The sequence below is a fragment of the Pterocles gutturalis genome, unplaced genomic scaffold, assembly GCF_000699245.1.
Source record: "Pterocles gutturalis isolate BGI_N339 unplaced genomic scaffold, ASM69924v1 scaffold17428, whole genome shotgun sequence".
Lineage (NCBI taxonomy): Eukaryota > Metazoa > Chordata > Aves > Pterocliformes > Pteroclidae > Pterocles > Pterocles gutturalis.
Window position 1 is genome coordinate 463 of NW_010123447.1, and position 20,167 is coordinate 20,629.

Genomic DNA, 20,167 nt, shown 5'->3' on the forward strand with positions numbered 1-20,167 from the left:
TATTTTATTCTGAACTTAAGTCATGCTCATTGCTGGTAGACTTAATCTTTATTAATTTCAAGCTTGGCAGTGGTGTTGATGTTTAACCATCAATGGCTTAAGCCTTTGGTTGCTAAGACTAGCCAATGCACTTGAAATGTAAACATACACAGATTTTCTTTCTTCCTCTAGAGACTGACTCTTTGGGTTTGATAGCAACTAACATTAGTGTTTAGTGTCATTTCTCCTTCCTCCACCCTCTGGGATGGAGAATGAGTTTCCTTCCTGATAGGGAGGGGCAGCATATGTAAAAGCTTATCAGTTATCTTGAATTTCATAACCTATTGGAGGACCGCTCGATGATGACTCTCGATTAGCCACTAGCAAAAAAAGTATGTGAACTTAAGTTATTGCAATTAGACACGGCAGCGTTGCTGAATTCCCATCAACAACTGGGGCTTAAAGGTGTCTTGAAAGAGCAGCTTTTCCTCAAAGATTAGGGCAATAGTGAGAGAGGCTAGTTTTGCTCTAATAATCGTAGGGTTAGTTTTTAAAGGTTCTGGGGCAATCATTAACTACGGATATAATTAATCCATTCATACAAGCTTTTAGTAATTTTGTCATATTCATTAATTCTATAAGAAGCCTCATGAATCCAGAGAGTCAGATACAGGATAAATTTGCATTTGGCATTGCTCTGCAGCTATGTTTTATGTGAACTTGGGCAGGCCCTTGTGACTATCTGATTTCAAAGGCTTGTCCTTTTCCTGGTACTCTAGAGATCAGTGAGTTTGTTTTAGCACTTCTCCAACTTGCTAGATTGCTTGACTTTTAATTTCTACCAGGGCCTGACCTGCCTCTAAGTGGGATTCCTCTCCTTGACCTAAATCAGCATGTCTGTAAAACTGAATGCTTACCCATTGATGTTAATAGTTGGACAGATCGTCTTCATTTTAAAGGAAGCCACTGTCTCTGTTCGTGGCAGATAAAAATGGTCTCGTCGTGTTAAGAGTGAGTTACCTTATCATTATCCTACGCTCCCTTGTGCAACTGCAGTACCCCACGGCATCTGATGAAGCCACGTCAGTTTGTTTGCAGTTCCCTAGCAGCCCCGGCATTACTCAGAAACTCTACAAAGCTCTCTGTTGCCATGCCCACACCTTTCCTATTTTTAGGGTGTCGGTATGCCAGCAGTTATTCTTGTTGGGAGTAGGTGGAGAGGAGATATTTGCTCTGCAGATTTGGTCCCGCTCAGGGCTGTTCTGTCCTCAAGCATGTTATCTTCTGTAGAAGGCAAAGCTTCATGTTAGGAAATATGAGGCTGAAAAATTGTTCTGCCATGATGGACCTGTTATTGCCCCACATTTTGTAAATAAATTTTCTTCGTCCTGGTGTTACAGCCTTCACATGGCTGTGTTGGTTTTCTCAGTCTCGCTGCCCCTTCGGTGTGCATCTGTAATCCTTCATCTCTTGCTCATCCTTCCAGACACTGATGGGTTCTGTTGCTGCTCTTTGAACTCCTGTGTCTGTGAATGTTCTGGAAATGCGAGACCTGGAACCAAACACGCTGTATTACTGGAGCCGCCTTCCGGCTTCACTCAGAAGGGACTGGGCGTCTGCGCTTCCTTCCTGCTCCATGGCACTCTGGTTTATGGGTAACAACATTGGGTTCATCTTTGGGCCATATTACACTGGGATTTCACATTTAATTGGCTGCACACTAAAAACCTTTGCTTTTTTTTTTTTTTTCTTTCTCTTCCTCCCCCCGTTATTTGGTTTTCTGTTAATGACAGTGTTGGCATGAACTTGCCGGCTGTAACCATAATACATTTTTCAGTGACTCTGAAAGGGACAGACAGTGCTTCTTATCCTACTTCAGCGTGGCTGCAGCAAGTCAAATACCCTCGTGTTTCAGGGTGGGCTTTATGATACACATTTCCAGATGTTAGTGTTCTCATTATCATCTGATTATTCAAACTATGCATTTAGGATTCTGTGAATGTCATGTTACACTCTCGGTAATAGCACCGTATAGCTTTTGCCTGTTTAATCAAGACGTCTGGTGGCAGCCCGACTTGATGATTTTCAGTCCCCATGATATACTCCTTGACTTCTGGATTCACTTTTCTCTGTCTTGGTGGCAAGTGATGTGCAGAACTGTGTTGGAGCCGTGCCAGTGTTTTTCTAACCCCTGCATGACATCCACAGGATGTCACATTGTGCTTTTAAACCATTATTAACTTCTTGGTGGGTTAGCTGCTTTTTATGGTTCTAATACAACAGTTTGCTGCTTTGCAAGAAGCGTGTTAACATCTTAATTTAAATTTACTGTTTCTTACGTATATCTCATCTTTTTTTCCACCTATGAATATTACAGCTATCAAGACTTGAGTCATCTAGGCTTTCCCTGAAGAAGACTCACTAAAAAAGAAGGTCAACAATTTTGGTCTGCAGCAGCAAGAAGCATGTTAACATCTTACTTTAAATTTACTGTTTCTTATGTATATCTCATCTTTTTTTTTCCACCTATGAATATTACAGCTATCAAGACTTGAGTCATCTAGGCTTTCCCTGAAGAAGACTCACTAAAAAAGAAGGTCAACAATTTTGGTCTGCAGCATTTCCATGCAAGTCCAGCTTGGCAATGCGGATGGTTAAAGGATGCCTGCACTGGTGCTGAGCAGAGGAAGGTGCCTGCATGACACAGTGCTGTGCAGAAATACTGTCTCAGGTCTGGAAGTGAATAACCAGGTTAACACCCAGATGAGCCCGAATTCAGAAGTCATGGCTCTCAGCGAATGAGCTCAGGCACTGCACAGAGCTGATTTATACGTTATACCGCTTCCAGTGCCAGAGCGGGCACTGAGGCTTCTTTAGCTGTTACTGGAGGTAAACTTGTCAGTTAAAGCTGATGCTGACAAATAATAGTATTATTTACTACATAATTCTAAAAATAGCAACCAAAAGTAAGAACAAAAAACAACTTGAAGTAGCTTGGAGACAGTCTTAACTATTTTTACCAAGAATTTCTGGGAAGAAGATGAACCGTAGGAATATATTCTGGGTATCTGTAATACTATCCTGGAAATGCTCCAGATGGACAGAATTAGTTTTTTTATAATTTCAGTCATTTCTAGCAAGTCCTCTCAGTACTGTTGTATCAAGTTGTGAAGGTCCTAGGTACTTACAAATATTTTTGGATGTATTTTGCCATTTCTAGCTTGCTGGGTAAGCATCTCTGGTTTCTAGAGAAAAAACCTGTGATTGCTTTGGAGATTGTGAAATGTCAGGTTTTAAGACTTTCAGGCTTAGTTATACGTGGAAGATCTCAGATGTTGCAGATATTTCTGTGGTACTTTCAACTTATTCGGAAATAGGGAATTTTAGAAACATCAACGATTGCGTGATTTTCCAGCCAAATTACTAAATGCTAATGATGCAACTCATTCAACTGAGCTGTTGAAAAGCAGCTGGACTAACACTACTTTGCCTGAACCAAGCCTTTTATGGTTTAGCTATTAATATTATTCTGGATAAAATCTTTTCTCCAGGGAAAGGTTTTGGAGTAGCTTTCTTACCCCTTTGCTCAGCCCTAATGGATGGCTTAAGAGGAGAAAGCAAGGGAAGCTCATGTCCGCGCTAAATTTGTCTTGGTCAGAGTCAGTGTCTGTTCCATCTTTCTAAATCTGCTCGTCGTCCTATTTAGTTTATGGCAGAGGAAAGAGATTTCTTCTTGTAATTTCATAACCATAAAGGGTCACTAAATGTAACAAAATGGGAGAAATAGATTAGCAAACTCTAATCCCGCTTTACAGCTCCAAATCAAATAGTTCATCTTTCTCCATCTTTGAATTAATTTCATGGAAGGTCACAGGTACATATCTCAAAGCATATTTCAGTAAAAGCTGCAGAGTGATTTACTTTGAAACCTTCTGTCTCTTTGCGCTTCTACAATTTTTTCAGTGTGAAACAAAGCTGTCAAAATATTTACTTGGGCATTTGGTTCAAACATTCTCATAGGGAAATGCTGTATTTAATAGCATCATTAACATGAATTCACAAATCCTTTCATCTGACTTCTATCATTTACAGGATCAGCTGAAAACTATGTTATCAAGTAACAATCCCCATATTTAAAGGGTGAGGGGTTTTTAAAAATATTTTTCTATCTTTCCTCTGTCATAGTAATGGTAATTTGCTTTTCTATAATACCTTTCCTGATAGTATATAACAACTGTATTTTGACACAATAAATTAAAAATATTTTGACACTAATTTATTCACTCTTGTTATGACAGCTTTTGAGAAATTGTTATATTACTCCATTTTTTCAGATGGATAACTTAAACAGTGATGAGGTTTGTGACTCACCAAAGTCCTTGTGCTATCCAAAGGTCTCCTTTCAAGCAAGTGACATAAGGGAAACTAGACATAACTTTCTTCTCATCTGAACACAGGCTCTGTTTTCTTTGGCCCTAAACCAACGTCTGCTCCCAGCAGACCTGTAGGATTTTTCTCAGTTCCTTATTTTGAAAGAGGAGTTTGCATGGATTTTTTTTTTTTCCCCCCTGTAGTGGTGTCTCAAGACATTCCTAAAGGCCACTGACACCTATACTAATCACTGGGTGGGCATGCAATGTATGGATTAGTATTCCAAACCCTTCCAGCTGCTCTGGGAGAGGTTTCTGTCTTCCATGGTTGGGGTGACCTTGCAGTTGTGGCCCTTCGTAGTATTGCTGCAAATGACCAGAGCAGCTTTATTCCACTGTACTGCTGCTGATAATACTAGGAACAAAAATTCCCAAGGTAGCCAGCTGGAGGTTACAGACAGCACTTTTATTCTCAGTCACATACATAAGATTTTTCTCCTGCATATGATCTTGTATCAGGTGAGATTGATGGCTCTTGAAATGACTCAGTCTCATGTGCCTGAGGAGGCTTCCCAAGCATTCCTGGTGAATCGATTTTTTTCCAAAGTTGAGTTTGCTTTTATTTTTTTATAATTTTTTTCAGTAGGATTTTTAAGATTCCTCATGAATTTTCACATGTGCATTGTTGCAGCTATTAGCAGTAATTAACTGTCGTGCTGTAAAGTGCTTCCTCACATGGGGAAAACAAGATTGCACGTGTTAATTCCATAAATATTGGGGTAAAAATAGTTAAAAGTTTCTTTGCTTGATTCTCTTTCCTATAAAATAACATCTTGATTTCCAAACATAGTTAAGAAAATTTAACGCATCCTTTCATAATGACTCTCATTTCCAGTAAAATAAAATTTACTATAAATGAATTTTCTTAACAGTTTATTAAACGTAGTCATTAGATACTTCTCATTGAGATCCAGCTTTCATCAGTCCATAGTATTATACAAAAGAGGTTGCATCTAATTAAGGCATAAGCGTCTTTAATATATTATTTCATCTAAAATGACTTTTAGAAACCTTGTAAGATATGTTAGGGAAATTCAGAAGCAAAAGTCTGTAATAACAGTCTGCTTCAGGACCGTATCCTGACAGTAACTAGACCCCTTTCATTGCTCAACACTTCACACAATCACTTTTCCCTTTGTCTTGAGGAAAACTTGGGCATTATTCAGGGTAAATAAAACCAGAATAATTAAAATTTCCCATTTCACATATAAGTATTACAACAATCTACCTCTTAATATTTTTAAACTAAAAGCAGATTGCGGGGGTTGTTTACTGAATTTGATTAAAATACCATTTGAAGGGGGGGTTTGTTCAAGGAGTATGAAGCGTCGCTCTTTCCTCCCAGCCTCTGAAGCCTGCTCTCCCCTGGCTCTCCAAACCCCTTGTCTAGCGCCTGGCTCTGAGCCAAGACATCCCATCCTTAACCCATCTTCTGGATTTCAGAAAAGGCATTTTCTGCTCGCCCGTCTTCTTCCATTCTTGACACGGCAGAAGTGCAAAAGGAAGGTGTTAGGTCTTCTCTGTGTCATAAAATTTAGATCTAGGAGAATTATCACTGCTGCTCACTTCCTCAAGAACATTTAAACTATTTATCCAATGCCCAAGTACTCAAAATAGTGGAGAGTAGTTTCGTAGCTCTAGGGAATCATTTAGTCTAGTCAGCCAAAGCCAAAATTAAAATTTAAAATGCAATTGGCAATGATTATTAATCAATTAGCTCCAGGGAGCTGTCAAGGCCTTCTAGCCAGAGTTAGAATAACAACCGATATTTTTGAAATAATAAAACTGGATCCTTAATAAAACTTGTCTCCTGCTTCACACATTTATTAATATGATGATGCCCAAAAAGGTATCAGTAATTACTTTTTTATGAATAAATTTGAATTGGAATGAGAGCCATCTGCAGGAAGCAGTAGTTGTCAGATCAGTTTCTTTAAGTGTAGATGACTTCAAATCGTAGTAATGCACTGCACATCGCAGGATGGCAGAAGAGGAGAATGTGTTACTGTCCTGAATACCATAGTACACCGGCAGATTTCATTATGCAGTGAGATACCTGAACAGACCAGCTAAATCCAGAAAATGCAAGCGGGCTGTCAACTGCTGTACATTTTTAAGTTGATTACGGTGTTTTCATTGGCTTGTCCCTTTTTAAAACTCTTCTGGCAAAGGAAGAGTAAATCATTCTGTAAGGCACTGGTTACAATTTAGAAAATTCAAATGGCAAAAATTCAAAATTCAAAATCCAGCTTTTTGTAATATTGTATAGTATTCATAGTAGCTTTTTTTTGTATTGACACCCAGAGCAAGACTAGGGTATATTAATGCTCCGGTAGCTGTATACCCATGACTAGTTGTCACTGTTGTAGGTTTGTGGCACTGAACAATAGAATTGAATCTTCTAGGTCTAGCTTGAAAGGATTTGCATTGCTTATCCTGGTGAGCAGTAGAATCCAGTGATGATTTGCTCTTGCTGAGAACCCCCCCAGAACCTGGTCCTCTCCCAACAACATGGAATTACAGAGCCACAAGCAGTGATTTCAGCCTGATTTCGATCTACATGCTCTTCAAAACGTCTTTCAAAATGCAACAATTAAAGATTAAGAAATTAATTTTTTCATTTGTTCTTAATTGTTTAATCTCTTCTGTTTTTTGTTTCTTCGTTGAGTGCCAGGGGGAGAACCTTTAAAAGTTTTAAAAGCTGATTTAAAATAAAAAAGCAATGAAAATGAGCTACTGGTGGCAACTAAGCTTGAATCCATGCCTTGGCAGGAGGATTCTGTACCACAGTTGGTCATTATATGGTGTAATGGTAAGGCAGAAAAGAAGTGACCTTTTTTTTTTTTTTTTCCTGTATCTGGTAGCATATCCCTCATCTGAGAATCAGAAAGCATTTATATAAATGGATTGTTGCCAACTTTTGAAAATTATTTTACTTGCAGCTGGCTTCTTACATGATTTTCAGACAGACTATGGGGCCCTCTTTATCTCCTCGTACCCCCCGGGATGTTCTTCATGGGAGGGAGGCATAACAGTTGTTTTCATTTTCCCTTTCCCTTATTTCTGGTCTGGGCATGAGTGTGTTTAGAATTAAGTGCAAGAAAAGATGGACATCTGGTGAGGAGATGGGACTTCAGCACAGCGTTGGGATAGCGCTTGGCTGCGTATTCCTTGCAGGATCAGAACAGTTTGGCTGTGAAGGGCTCAAATTCTAATTTTTATTCTTCGTCTGTGATAGTTCAGCTCCTGCTTTGACTTCTTTTTACGAATGTGTGTGTAAAATAAAAAGCACATTTAGCTTAATAATATAGTAATATTAGCTGTGGGCTTTCAAGCCTACTGCTGACCTTTTTGTTATTACTGAAAACAACAGAAAATTTTCAGCTTATTATTAGTTATACATATATATATATTCAGATCAAAATGCAATTTTGCTGCAGGCAGCAGATACCAGCAACTAAATAACTTACTAGAAAAGGAATTTTTAAAAAAATGGTAAAGGTTTTTTTCCCGGTGGAGTGCTGGTGGCATTTGCGGGTAGGTTGGTGTCTATGAAAAGTTGACAAATTGAACCACAGTAAGATACCCTACGTGTATTGAACCATATATAAGAGAAATGAGCTCTGTTGATGACCTGCCGTATGATTTTGAGGTATTGTTACAATTTTCTGGGTCAGCTTTCCTTTCCACTTATCATCTGTCTCATCTGTTTATAGTTGAAGCTCTTCAAGGGAATGTTCGCATGTTGTGTTTGAACAGTGCCTATAGCGGGGGAGGAAGGGGGTTTCGAACTTGGCTGAAGCGTCAGGATGCAAGCATAATATAAAACGTTACAAATAATGGCAAATGATAAAAGTAAATATAATAAAAGATACGCTGTGATAAACATTTTATGTAGATTTAATCAAAGCATTGCTTTAAAGCACAAAGGCCCTTTCCTTTTCCTTTATGAATACTTTCTGAGAAAATTCTGTGACCCATCTAGTTTGTTGTACAGATACAATCAGGTACCATCTGTCCTTATATTGGACATCAGGACAAAAATGGGGCACTAAAAGCCATGTTTATTTCTTCCTGCAAGCGTTATTCCTAAATTAAAAAGAAAAAAAAAAAAAGAAAAAAAGCTTTCTCCCTCCACCCGCATTTTCACAAGTCTTTAGTCATTATACTGTGTCTAAACCAGATGGAAGAATATATTAAAAATTGTCTTTAAACCACAGATTGAGAAATGGTGCCAGGATTTTCTACCAAAAATATGGCACTGATTCTAAAATCTGTTGACAATTTTAGAAAGTTTTCTTCTGGCAAAAGAGCTCCATTAGCATCTCTCCTCTTCCAGGAAAATAAGGAAAACCTTTATCTGAGTCATAATATAATTAGCTTCCAAACTAGATTTGAGAATATCAGTATAAATATGTTAACTTTCTCCAGGAATTGGAGTTGGGAGATAAACAGAGTCATCCATAATGCAAGAAAACTACAGTTAAAAGTAAAGGCTGTGACTCTTTCTTACATCTAGATCTTGAGTCCTGCCACAGGCTAGTGTGTCTAAGATTTTAACTGCAGCCATTCTGGTCAAGTCTTTGAAAATCTTTTTAGCATTTAAATTTTGTATATTTTTCCAAATGAGGAAAATCAGGATGACATGCACTTGAAATGAGATTTCTTCTTATCTTGCATTGAGCACTGAAGCACAATGCAGTGCAGCTGTCTGGGCATGCAGGTGTTGATAGACATTCAAAACCTATCTTTTTAAAAGGAAATTCATTTTAAATGCCCTTGAGAGAAAGAGAAAAAATTCTGCATATCCCCAATAAAAATAAACACTTTCACCTTTCCCTTTAAATAATTGTATGTGTTATGACTGGACAAAAAAATATTATTCCTACTTCCCTATGTGCACTATAGGGCATATATAAAATTTTCATCCACGTCCATATATTTTTTAATATATCCATATAAAAACCCCATCCATAAATGGCCCTTCTCCCACAAGAAGGAGTTTATGCCAAATTTCTGCTCCCTCCATGCTGCTTCCAGGGGTTCCAGGGAACCTCTTTGAGGTGCCGGGTTCCTGTCCTCACCTGTTGGCCATATGTGCTGTCACACTCACTGCCAAACTGACCTGATAACAGCATGCAGAATTTCCAAATTTGGGCCTTAGAAGGGCAGTGAGCTTGCCTTAAACATAAGTGTATGGTGTTTTAAAGTCCCTGCTATCGTGTGTGTTGCATTGTGAAATATTACAGCAGATCACTTGATTGCCAAGTGTTTCAGCAAGGCTTTTAATATCTTTAAGGGAATTTTTTTAGAGTATGGTTGTTCTTTATTGAGGAAGCACCTGTTATCCACATTTTACGGATAAGGCAGTGAGCACAAAAATGATACTTTCTGTGCTGTTTTCAGAGCACTTGGGGAATAAAGTGCTTAACTTAATTCCTGTAAGCCTTAATCTTATGGGCTGGAACTTCTCTTCAGCCTTCCTTGCAGAGCACACAGAAGAACAAAAATGATCCTAAGGACAGGTTTCAGGGTGATGAATAACTGAGTGCATCAAAACAGAAAAGTGCCCAGATAAATGGGGTGGGAAGAATGTGACAATTTTTGTATAGTGTTGCTGTACACTGCTTTTAACGTTTTCAATAGATCTTTTCAATGGAGTCCTGAATATGGAGTAATCAACCAGATCCCTTGGTCTGTTCCTCCTTTGAGATTCCATGACGCTTGAGAGAGTAAAGACATGAAGGTAAATCACAGGAGAGCAAAAGACCTGGTCCTCAGGGCTGGAGGAACCTTTCAGATTAATCCCCCGATGTTGTACGCTGGAGAAATCTAAATTTGGTGGCACTCTGCTTTACCTTGGATGGATACCAGGTCTGGAGGGTGTATCGGAGATGGGCTGGACAGTCAGTGTCCAGAACTGGATGCAGATATCCTTGCATTTCTCATGCAGCAGCGCTCTCCTATCCACTGGAAGGTTATCAGCAGTCGCATGTCTTTGTTTCTGGTTTCTTAAGGCTTGTCTCCTACCCAGTAATCTTTTCAGCTGAATGAGTAAAATGGTTCTCAGCACAGTGCTTTTCTATACGTAGGAGACTGTGACAGCTTTGTAGTGTTTTGTCCTGGCCAGTAGTCTAAGCAGAGGCATTGTGTTGCCTTCCTGAATCCAATTTGTAACAATAATGTTTTTTTTCTTTCTGTGTTTCTGGAACCAATTTAACTACTTTCCCTTCCCCTTCTCCTTCTGCTAGGACATCCCAGGGAGCGCTCTGCCCTGCACGCTACCAGTTCTCTCCTGTTTGCCTGCTTATGCTGCCTGTACGCAGAAAACGTCCTGTTTTCTGTCACAGTGTTGAGAAGGGACACAGTTAAACATTTTAAAGGCAAGTTACATCTGTGGTGGGCAGCTGGGAAGGTACAACTCAGCCATGTGTTGGGAATAGATTTGTGTGAGATTGCTCTAATGTAGAGACTAAAAGTCATTTACGAGATAGACCAGTGAGAATCTTGGGCAGCTTTTCTACATAAGACTCATGCTAAAAAATAAAACCCCAAATGTAAAATTCCCTAAGCTGCCTGATGCATTTGATTAATTTCCTCTGTATCTTCCATTTCATTTCATCTTCATTTCATTTGCACAAACATAAAAGTTCTCTTTAGTTAAAGTCAACCAATATGTTTTTTCTATGAGCTAGAGCTCATAAGAAAGATTCAAACATTAACTGTGTAAAGAAGGCATTTAGTGTTTGTGTAATATATTGAAAATTAGCCCTAGGCATGCTGGAAAAATACATAGTTTATACATATATATTTTTCATCCAATTCCATAGTTTATATTAGATCTGGACATAGATGCTCCTGAAGGCTACCAAATTAATTCAAACTGTGAAAGAGGTTGTGATTGCTTATAGAAAGATTTTTTTTAAAAACTATAATATAGTTGGCCTTACCCTGTGTATTTAATCCCTCAGAGGAAAAGCCTTTTCTACTGCTGTATGTCAGGGAAGCTTATCTGCATATAAACAGCAAAATGGGACCTCCCTTGTGTTACAAAGCTTTAACTTTTGTAGTTTAAAAGTTAAGCATTTCTAAAAATGTACTAATTATGTCATTCTGATAAAAGGAGATACCCCTCTCACTTTGTCACAGAGTGATACTTTCCACAGGTTTTAAAGCTGCCATAGGAGTAGGAAAAAAGCTGTCATGGTCACACGAATCAGTGGAAAAATTTTATTTTAATATCTGTTAGGGAGTCCAATTACAGGGAGCAACTGCCACATTATCTGTCTTAGAGATTGCGCATCCATTATCATGAGTGCTTTGGCCACAGTTTGATAGGAATTCAGGTCAAGAGAAGGACCGTTTTCCTGAAAAGGGAGAAACAGGCATTGGTGCAACCATGGATACCAGTTAAAATCTTGGAAGCATTTTCTGAAAATATGAGTACACCCATAGTCTGTTAAGCAAAGTACTACTTTTTTTACCTTACTCATCTAGTAGTTGATTCTAGGAGGACAGAGTGCAAACCAAAAGAAACGATTTGTGAGGCTCCGGTGCTATAATGGGCACAAACGTACTTTCTGCGGTTGATTATGTTGTATGAGTATTTGTTGTTTATATTAATTATTGTGGTGTATATAGAACGAAACCATCAGGAAGACTAGCTGAAACTTTTGTTTGTTTCTACAGGAGAATTCAGTAGAGTGAAAGTCAATGTGGGATCTTAGGTGCTGGAGTATAATGGCTTGCCTTACCATGTGGAAGAGAGCATATGGTTTTGGTAATAGGCTAATAAGAGCAATTAACCTTCTAGTGCACTCATTTGTTACTCTCAGTTGTTTATAAACTAGGTAATAAAGATATTTTAACATCCTGTAGCTTTATAGGAGATTAAGAAATCAGGCTGTATTTTTCAAGTTAATGTCTAACAGCACTCAGGTGATGGTGTATAGAAACATAAAATTAGCAGAGAATAAAATATTCAGAGTACTATGTGGTGTATCTAACCAATTAATTGCGAATGTATAAATACATAGTATAATTTAAAGAAACAAAACATGTATTAAAGATTTTCATTAGAAGAGGGACTGTTTTCACAGGATGCGGTCACAGATCTGTCATTCAGCTTGTTGTCACCTTGCAAAGACTATAATGTAAACTGTTTCTAGGCTTATTTAATGTAAAAAGAATTTTAAACTTACCTTCTTCTATGTGCTGTGCAAATAGAGAGCATTTCCTATAACATCTTCCACGTAATTGTTTCAGAAGGATGAACCTCATGGAAGAATGGGTTCCTTTTACCAGCAAGCACCATCATTGTCTAATTTTTTTAAAGAACTTCTAGAAGTTAAGTCACATCCTGCAGAAGTTCCAGTTTCTCAGTTAGGAGCTATCGCATTTGTCTGGCAAACAGAGAAATTGGGTACAGATGAGCAGGTGGCTTGCACCATGAACTACACCCCCAAGAAAAGCCCTTTTCCTTCATTCTCTGTCGCCTCCTCGCATTACGGGTGTTGTAGTTCTGACAGTCGTTGTTGTCCGGTTGGATACCTTGCTGTGAAGGCAAGGTGACACCAACGGCTGAATGATAGTTATTTTGCAAGTATTTTGGTTTCGGTTCGTGGTGATGGGAGAAGGATGGTTTCCCCATAATAATATTTTTAAATTTGATTCTATAACTTTCAGCAGTCAGCTCTTGGGCTCCTGCTTTTGCACAGTATTTGTTTTGCAAACGTTTGCCTATTTATTGACAATGTCCCCAAAGAGACCTCTGCATCAGTTCATTTGTGGATTTGAGCATGTAAAATGTGATATATTGTGGTTATTAGTGTTTTGTGTCTCCTTCCTCATCTACTCTTATTTGTCTGATTTTTACCTGATATGTTGGTTAGGACATTTTTATTGAGTTTAGCTAGTGATAACCCTAAGGAGTTGTTGCTGCTTTTTCTTTATCCTGAGTTTGAAAGTCAAGACAATTTTTTTCTTCTGGGTTTTCTGCAGAAGCTTCCATGAAACCCTTCTGTACAAATTTGTGGTCTTGGTTTTTTTCTATTTCATTGAATTGACTGAACAATGTATTTGCTGGTGCAGCAGTCACTGAATATGAGGACTCTTTTGCTTTATTAGACTTGACAGTGTTTAAACAATACTAATTCTCATACCCAGCTGGCTTTTCAATTGATGTCTTTGCTCTCTGTTGCTGTATAAAACAAGCTGGAACATTAAAGACATCTTGCATGCTACCCTCTGGAGACTTGTTTTTCTTTAGACAAAAATCAAATAAGTGTAAAATTTGCTAGTTTGTCTCCTCATATTTTCTTCTGGATCTTTAAATGATATTTGATTGTACTTGCAAATTTTGTACCTGTTAAGATGCTAATTTTCAAGCACCTACTTTTAAAAAGCAGTCTTCATTGTATAGTGAGATTTCCTAGGTCGCTCATTTGTTTATAGAAATAAATAGATCTCCTTCTTCATCTAAAACAGAATATACCAGCTTTAAAATTATGTTCAAGAAGTACATAAATGTGCCATTTTAACTGATCTAAAATGTTTGTATTTAAAATGTGTGTGCTAACCAGTCAAAGAATATTTGCAAATGTCAGTAATTTGTTCTACCTGCTCACTTCTAACAGTATTGAAGCAACCTGATGTTTTGAGCTAAATATTGGAATCAGAGTTGCCGGGGAGGGTGAGACATAAAAAGCATATTCTGTCCTGTAAATGTCAATATTTAAGTCACACCTTTAAACAAATGTGAGCCTTAAAACAGACGCTCCTGAAAAGTGAACTTTCGCTGTTCTAGATCAGTCAGCAGTTCTCCTGTGGTGGGCGTCAGCCATCGCTGACGTGACCATTCGAGCGCCAGTTTCTCATTCCAGTCCTCTAGAGGCTGCTCAATTTCATATGAATTTCAGTTTATTGGGAAATATCAGCTTTCTGAAACCCAAACTTGACTCCTTATCCACTCCACCACCTCACTCAGGTACCCTGCAGCCAGGCTGAGGATTGGGGGCTCTTGCTGGTCATGGATCAAATGAGGGCAATGACCTCTCATAGAGGACCGCTCAAAGCTGGGGAGTGGGACTTGATTTTTAACTTCCAGGAATCAGTGCTTTCTGATGAAAATTTATAACAGTCTTAGCCTTAATGTCTTCCTATAATCTTTTTGCTTTTTGCCCAGAAGCCAGGTAGCCATCCCTCATGTTCTTTTTTGCCACTCGTACAAAATGTGTGCTAATATCTGGTTCACACGGTGTCATGAAACTCCACATCGTGCAAAGTCACTTGGAGTCCTTGTAGGAAATATTGTATGAATAATGAATATTTTTATCACACAGTATTTAATTCAAGTATATTTTTTTTACTTTACTACAGCTGGTCTGAAAACCCAGAAGAATGGAAGTTTCAAAAGACAAGACAAACCTGGCTTCTCTTGCACATGTATGATAAAGAGAAGGTTTGTATTAATGCTGCTTCTTCACAGAACAGAAGTGATATGAAGTTTTATACATTAGTTATAGCTATTTATTAACCAAAAGTTACCAGTACTAGCCATGCACTTTTCTAATACTTTTAAAATAATTTATAAATAAATTACTATGTTTTTATTCAAAATACTGAATCATTTTAATTGCTTATAATTAATCTTTTTATTTTGTTGTTGATCAGTCTCCTGTATATCCTAGATTTTTATGCTTAATATATGCCAAGCATAAATGGAGCAGATTAATGTTTTATATAGATCTGGAGCCTTCTGAGAACTTGAGTCATATCCTTAATTTGAATTTCTGAATGTGGAACCCAATACTGTAAACCACGATTCTCATATTGCTTCAGATATCTCTGGCTCCATGGAAGATGTACAGCCATATTGCCAAGATGCTAAAATAGCTTTCTCATTAAAATAGAAGTGAAACCTGATGTTGATTGTGAAAAGCATAAAGTATAACCAGAAGCTAGGCTTGCATCGTTACCGAAATCCATTAATTTCATAACTGAAAAAACAACATAGATTGAATTTCCAATAAGCGTCTGACCATTGTGGTAGCGCACGGAGGGTTTCAGGTCATTCCTTTCGTTGTGCAATAGAACAAACATCCAGCCATTTGCACGGTCCCTTACTTATTGATTCATTTCAGTTGACATTGTTAGTTTTTGCTGATTTTTCTTTTTGTGTGCACTTAAACATTTATGCACACCAATCTTCCTGACCCAAATTACTCAGTAGCTCTTAAGCTAATCACCTGACATAGTGTTACCTTTATGATTAAAAATACTTTTAGAGAACCATATAATTCAAAACAGTTTCATGCAGGCAAAAAGGTTCACACCGTGTAATACTTAAAAAGATTAGTCGCAGAATACAAATTTGATTGTAGGTATCTAGGTTGTTTGCACTGATGTCTGTTTTTAAGTTTCTCCTTTAAAAGTCTTTATCAACCTTTCAAAATCAATGTATGCTCTTTAAAGCTACCTAGAAATTGTTTCACAGGCAGAAATGATGTTTGTACTCTTTTACCTGTTTACTTTGGGTTTTGTGTTGAAATATACTGGGAAATAATTGACTGTAAGCTTTTGTTTTATGTATCAAAACACAGTTTAACACCTTATTTCTCAACACGGAAAGAAACTTCCTTTCTGGTTTTTTTTTTTTTTAATCTGATGAAAGCAAATAATTTATTTAAATTCTCATATTTTGTACTGTTTATCATCAGAGATGCATTGACTATGAGCTTTAGATAATGATTAACATCTGCATCCAGATTCAGTAAAGTTAGTAGAACTGCTCAAGTGCTTATAATTAAGCATGTGATGGAGTCTTTTTCTTCATCAGGACTGTAGGGAGGGCAGACCAGCTTCTTTTGAATATTTTTTTATACCCAAATCCAACTTCCTGCCCGTTACAGAATAAAATCTGTTGGATATCCAAGCATGACTGAAATACAAAAGGAGACATGAGTCTCTTTCCTTCCTAAGCCACATCTTTGATCTCACGGTGGCACTCGGATGCCTGCTGAAAAGCCCTGCAAAGGGATGAATTGAGTTTCCTGTACTGATAGGCCTCTTTCTGTAAGAAATAAGTTGAGGTTTTGGAGTCCTTTGCAACATGAAGGTTTTTTTTAAATACCTTTAAAACCCATCTGGTGGTTGGCTGACAGCTTCCAGCTATGTACCTATGGTGTATATAGTTCCTTCAGGATCCAGTGTAAAATCAACACTAGAGCGTTTGTTGAACTCTGTCATCTGGCACAGCATTTTTAGAAACTATATCAGCTGGCTTCAGCTTCTGGACTGAAAGGCCCTGGAGGGGTTTCAGAAGCTTCCTCAGAAGGCAACTGAGAAAAGCAAGCTCAGCGGCACTCAGCTGAAGTTCGCTCTGCAGGTATCTGGATTTGCTTTGCAAAGTCTGTGGGCATCTGCAAGTCTAAAAAGCCTGAAGACACTTGAGTTACACAGTATAATTTAAAAGCAATAACCATTCTTTTCATGCTACTGTTTTGTAGTGTTTCCCCACTTTTCCCGATGTCACAAAGCTCCTGAGCATTCAGGGGCTGATGGTAATTAGCTACCTTTGGGATGTTTCCATATCAGTCAGCTCCCGTGCATGTTAACTTAGAACAGAGGCAAAGAGAAAAAGAAACAAGAAGAAGGTCAACAAGAAGAAGGTCAAAACAGTTTAACAAAAGAATAATAATGAAATCCTGTAAGCACCACTTCCACTTGCCAGAGCCATGGTGGGAGATGTTGATATCCCATTTCAAGCCTGACCAAAAGCTGATCTTACATGAAGGAACACAATCCTTCCCTAAAACCTCACCAAGAGTCCCTGAAATTTCAGCTCTTGTACTGCTGGATTTTAAGAATTAAAATCTGGATTTCATTAACTTTTTTGCTGGTACTTTCTATGTTCTGTTGTCCTGTCATTGCTATGGCTCTATTGTGTGTGTAAGTTAGGAGGAAAAAAATCTGGTAGTATCTTGCCTACATGGTGCTGTACTGTAAGCTGTAGCTGAAGTAAACCTATGTGTTGAAGAAAAAAAAAATCAGACTTTTTGAAGGTTCGAGCACTTATCCTTAGGGCCAAATGCTAAATGCTTTCTAAGCTTCAGGCAGCCACATGTCTGTCTGCACAGTGAGTATTTCTAAGTTCAGAGTAGGTTTTTAATTGCCCCTTGAAGCACTTTGCTTAAATGATATAATAATAACTGTAATTCCACACAGTGAGATATGACTGTACCACCAGGTCTGAGAACAAGAGGTGTAAATTATGTAGATAATTTGACTAGGATTTGAAACACAGAAGTGTTGCTGAGCCTTAAAGACCTGGTACTGAGGATCTGCATTGAAAGAGCACTATCATGCTGAAATGGTTTGTGTCTGAATGGTTTTGTCTGTTATTATACCAGTTTACTGTGAGTAAAAAGGTTTCAAAACTACAGACATTTTTCCTTATGTTTAAATGTGTTTGATTCATATATTATAGCAACACTTCATATCTCATCCATTTCAGTGTTAGTCACTGTAAAATTAATTTTTTTTTGTATCTGTATTGTTTCTTTAACACAAGAGTGTTTGTGTGAAAAACTAGAAGGATTTCCAGAGCATATAAGTTATGATGCTGAATGCAGACTTTAGTTTTGATTTATGACTTTGTAATATCCCTGATTGATGAAGGCAGTGTTGGAATATTTTTTCTTCCTCCTCTTTTGGAGTGGCAGAAGTTCTCGTGATCAAAGTTATGCTGCCAAATGTCGATGGAGAAGCAAGTTGTAAATTAAATATCTGTTGAAGCTCTGTCTTCTCTGAAATGTTGATACTTTGCAGAATTGAAACAGCCCTTGAGTAATTAGTCTCCAATCCTTTAAATACTTACGTATGTGTTTAACTTGACTCATGTCGAGTATGCCTTTTAAAGTTATATGTGTAAAGTTAAACATGGAGAAAAATGTTTGCAGGATTAGGTCATTTTAACATCTCCTGATTCACAGCAAAAATATTCTCTTATTGGCTGAAACCTGTGCCACAGATATACAACATAAAGTTAAGATACACTCCAACAGATATGTGCTCACCTCATACTTTTGAAAAGACATTGGTTTGAAATACTGAATAAATCATTCAAAAGTCTAGGTTATCACCAAGATTTTTTTTTAAATTTAATGACTATTTAAATTGTATGTTGTACCAGATAAGCTGAAATTTAACCTATGACTAGTTAATTAGAAAGGGAGTGAAACAGGGGTAATGCAACTGTAGATGACTAACCTGCTTTTAATGTTGGACATGTTAGTAGAGCCTATCAGTTTTAGTCAGCATGATTTAAAAATTATTTCCATATGTCTGAATTTAATTTGTTTTTCAAATTAAATTCCATTCCTTCGGATAAGCATTCTGTCAAAGTGCTGGATGGTGGGTGGCATCTCATCTTAGCAAACAAATAATTTTGGGTAGGGATGAAGATAATTCCAGCAAAATTCTTTCCTCAGACACGTGCATGCAATTCTCACTGAATTTAGTAAGGTTTGCATACATGTTTCCAAAAGTAGGATTTGGCTAGTGTGTTTTTTTGTTTTTTTTTCTTCCAACAACCCTCACAGCCTTGAGCTCGCTGTCAGGGAGTGTTTGCATTTGCTGATCAGCATTTCCACATCTGCTTAGAATTTCCTCTCAGATGCTTTGCCCATCTGAGCACATGGCAGTCCTCTCACCACCCTCCACCCCTCCCGGCGGCTCGAACCTTGGCAGGAAACACTTCCACTCCTCAGAGGTGGGCACTGGCAAATGCAAAAGCCTGTGCAGGTCTCCTATTTGTCTTCCAGGTGGTGGTTTGACATGATTGTGAATAAGTATAGAGAAATAAGAAAATAAAGCATATTTATTTTTTCTTCCTTGTTTTTTCCTTTAAAGGTTCCAGATGAGTATTTCACCATTTTGCTGGATTATCTACAAGGGCTTCAAGGCAGCGCACGAGATATCACTGTGCAGAAAGCTGAAGCTTTTATGAAGGAATTTGATGATTCCAATGCAGAAGACCCAAACCTGTTGGAGAAGTATGAACGCATACGACAAGTTCTACAACTGCTGTCCTGAGGGTGTCTGTGTGTCTTCATGGTTGTCTGGTGGAGAGAAGGATAGGATGTCATATACAGAGACTATAAATTAGTTGTAAAGACATATTTTCTAATACGAATCCTGGTATGAAATTTTCAGGTTTTGCACTCATAATTGTTTCCAGTTGCAAATATTTACCATGTTTTGAAGCGATGAAATAAAAATATCGTATTTGTTCCATAGACATGCTATTTTGATTAAAAGTAATCCTACTGCATCTCTTTAGAAAAATAAACCTCCCTTTCTTGTTAGTTTTTCTCCATCTCCCCCTGTAATTACTGTTAAATAAGAGGAGCTTTGCAGTTCTTAATGAGAAGAGCAAAGGAACTATCAAAAAGCTGGAGGGTCTTTTGCAATGGCAGCTTTTGAAATGAGCGTACAGTACAGTGCTTGCCCAGGCAGCTGTGATCCATCACTTTCAGCTTTAGAAGGATGTCATTGGGATTTGGGAAAGATCATTTTCAGTCTGTTGAGCATGGGTTGTATAACGCGGTTGCTTATTGGAACTTCACATGGTGATCTGGAGATACCATCAGCTTTGTTAGTTTTCCTTTTGTATTTTAAAGTTTTCAAATGCTTTATGGCAATTGTTTAGATATTCAGATAATGCACAGATGGGAACAGAGCAGATCCTTGGACTGTAT

The 20,167-nt window shown here is 37.9% G+C and overlaps 1 protein-coding gene across 1 annotated transcript; it reads left to right on the forward strand.

Annotated features, from left to right (window-relative positions):
* Window positions 1–5,405: 5,405 nt before the first annotated feature.
* Window positions 5,406–19,502, forward strand: LOC104465024 (chromosome unknown open reading frame, human C7orf50). Its single transcript, XM_010077913.1, has 3 exons — window positions 5,406–5,455; window positions 14,787–14,868; window positions 19,320–19,502. The coding sequence occupies exons 1-3, from the start codon at window positions 5,406–5,408 to the stop codon at window positions 19,500–19,502; spliced, it is 315 nt and encodes a 104-aa protein (XP_010076215.1).
* Window positions 19,503–20,167: the final 665 nt, after the last annotated feature.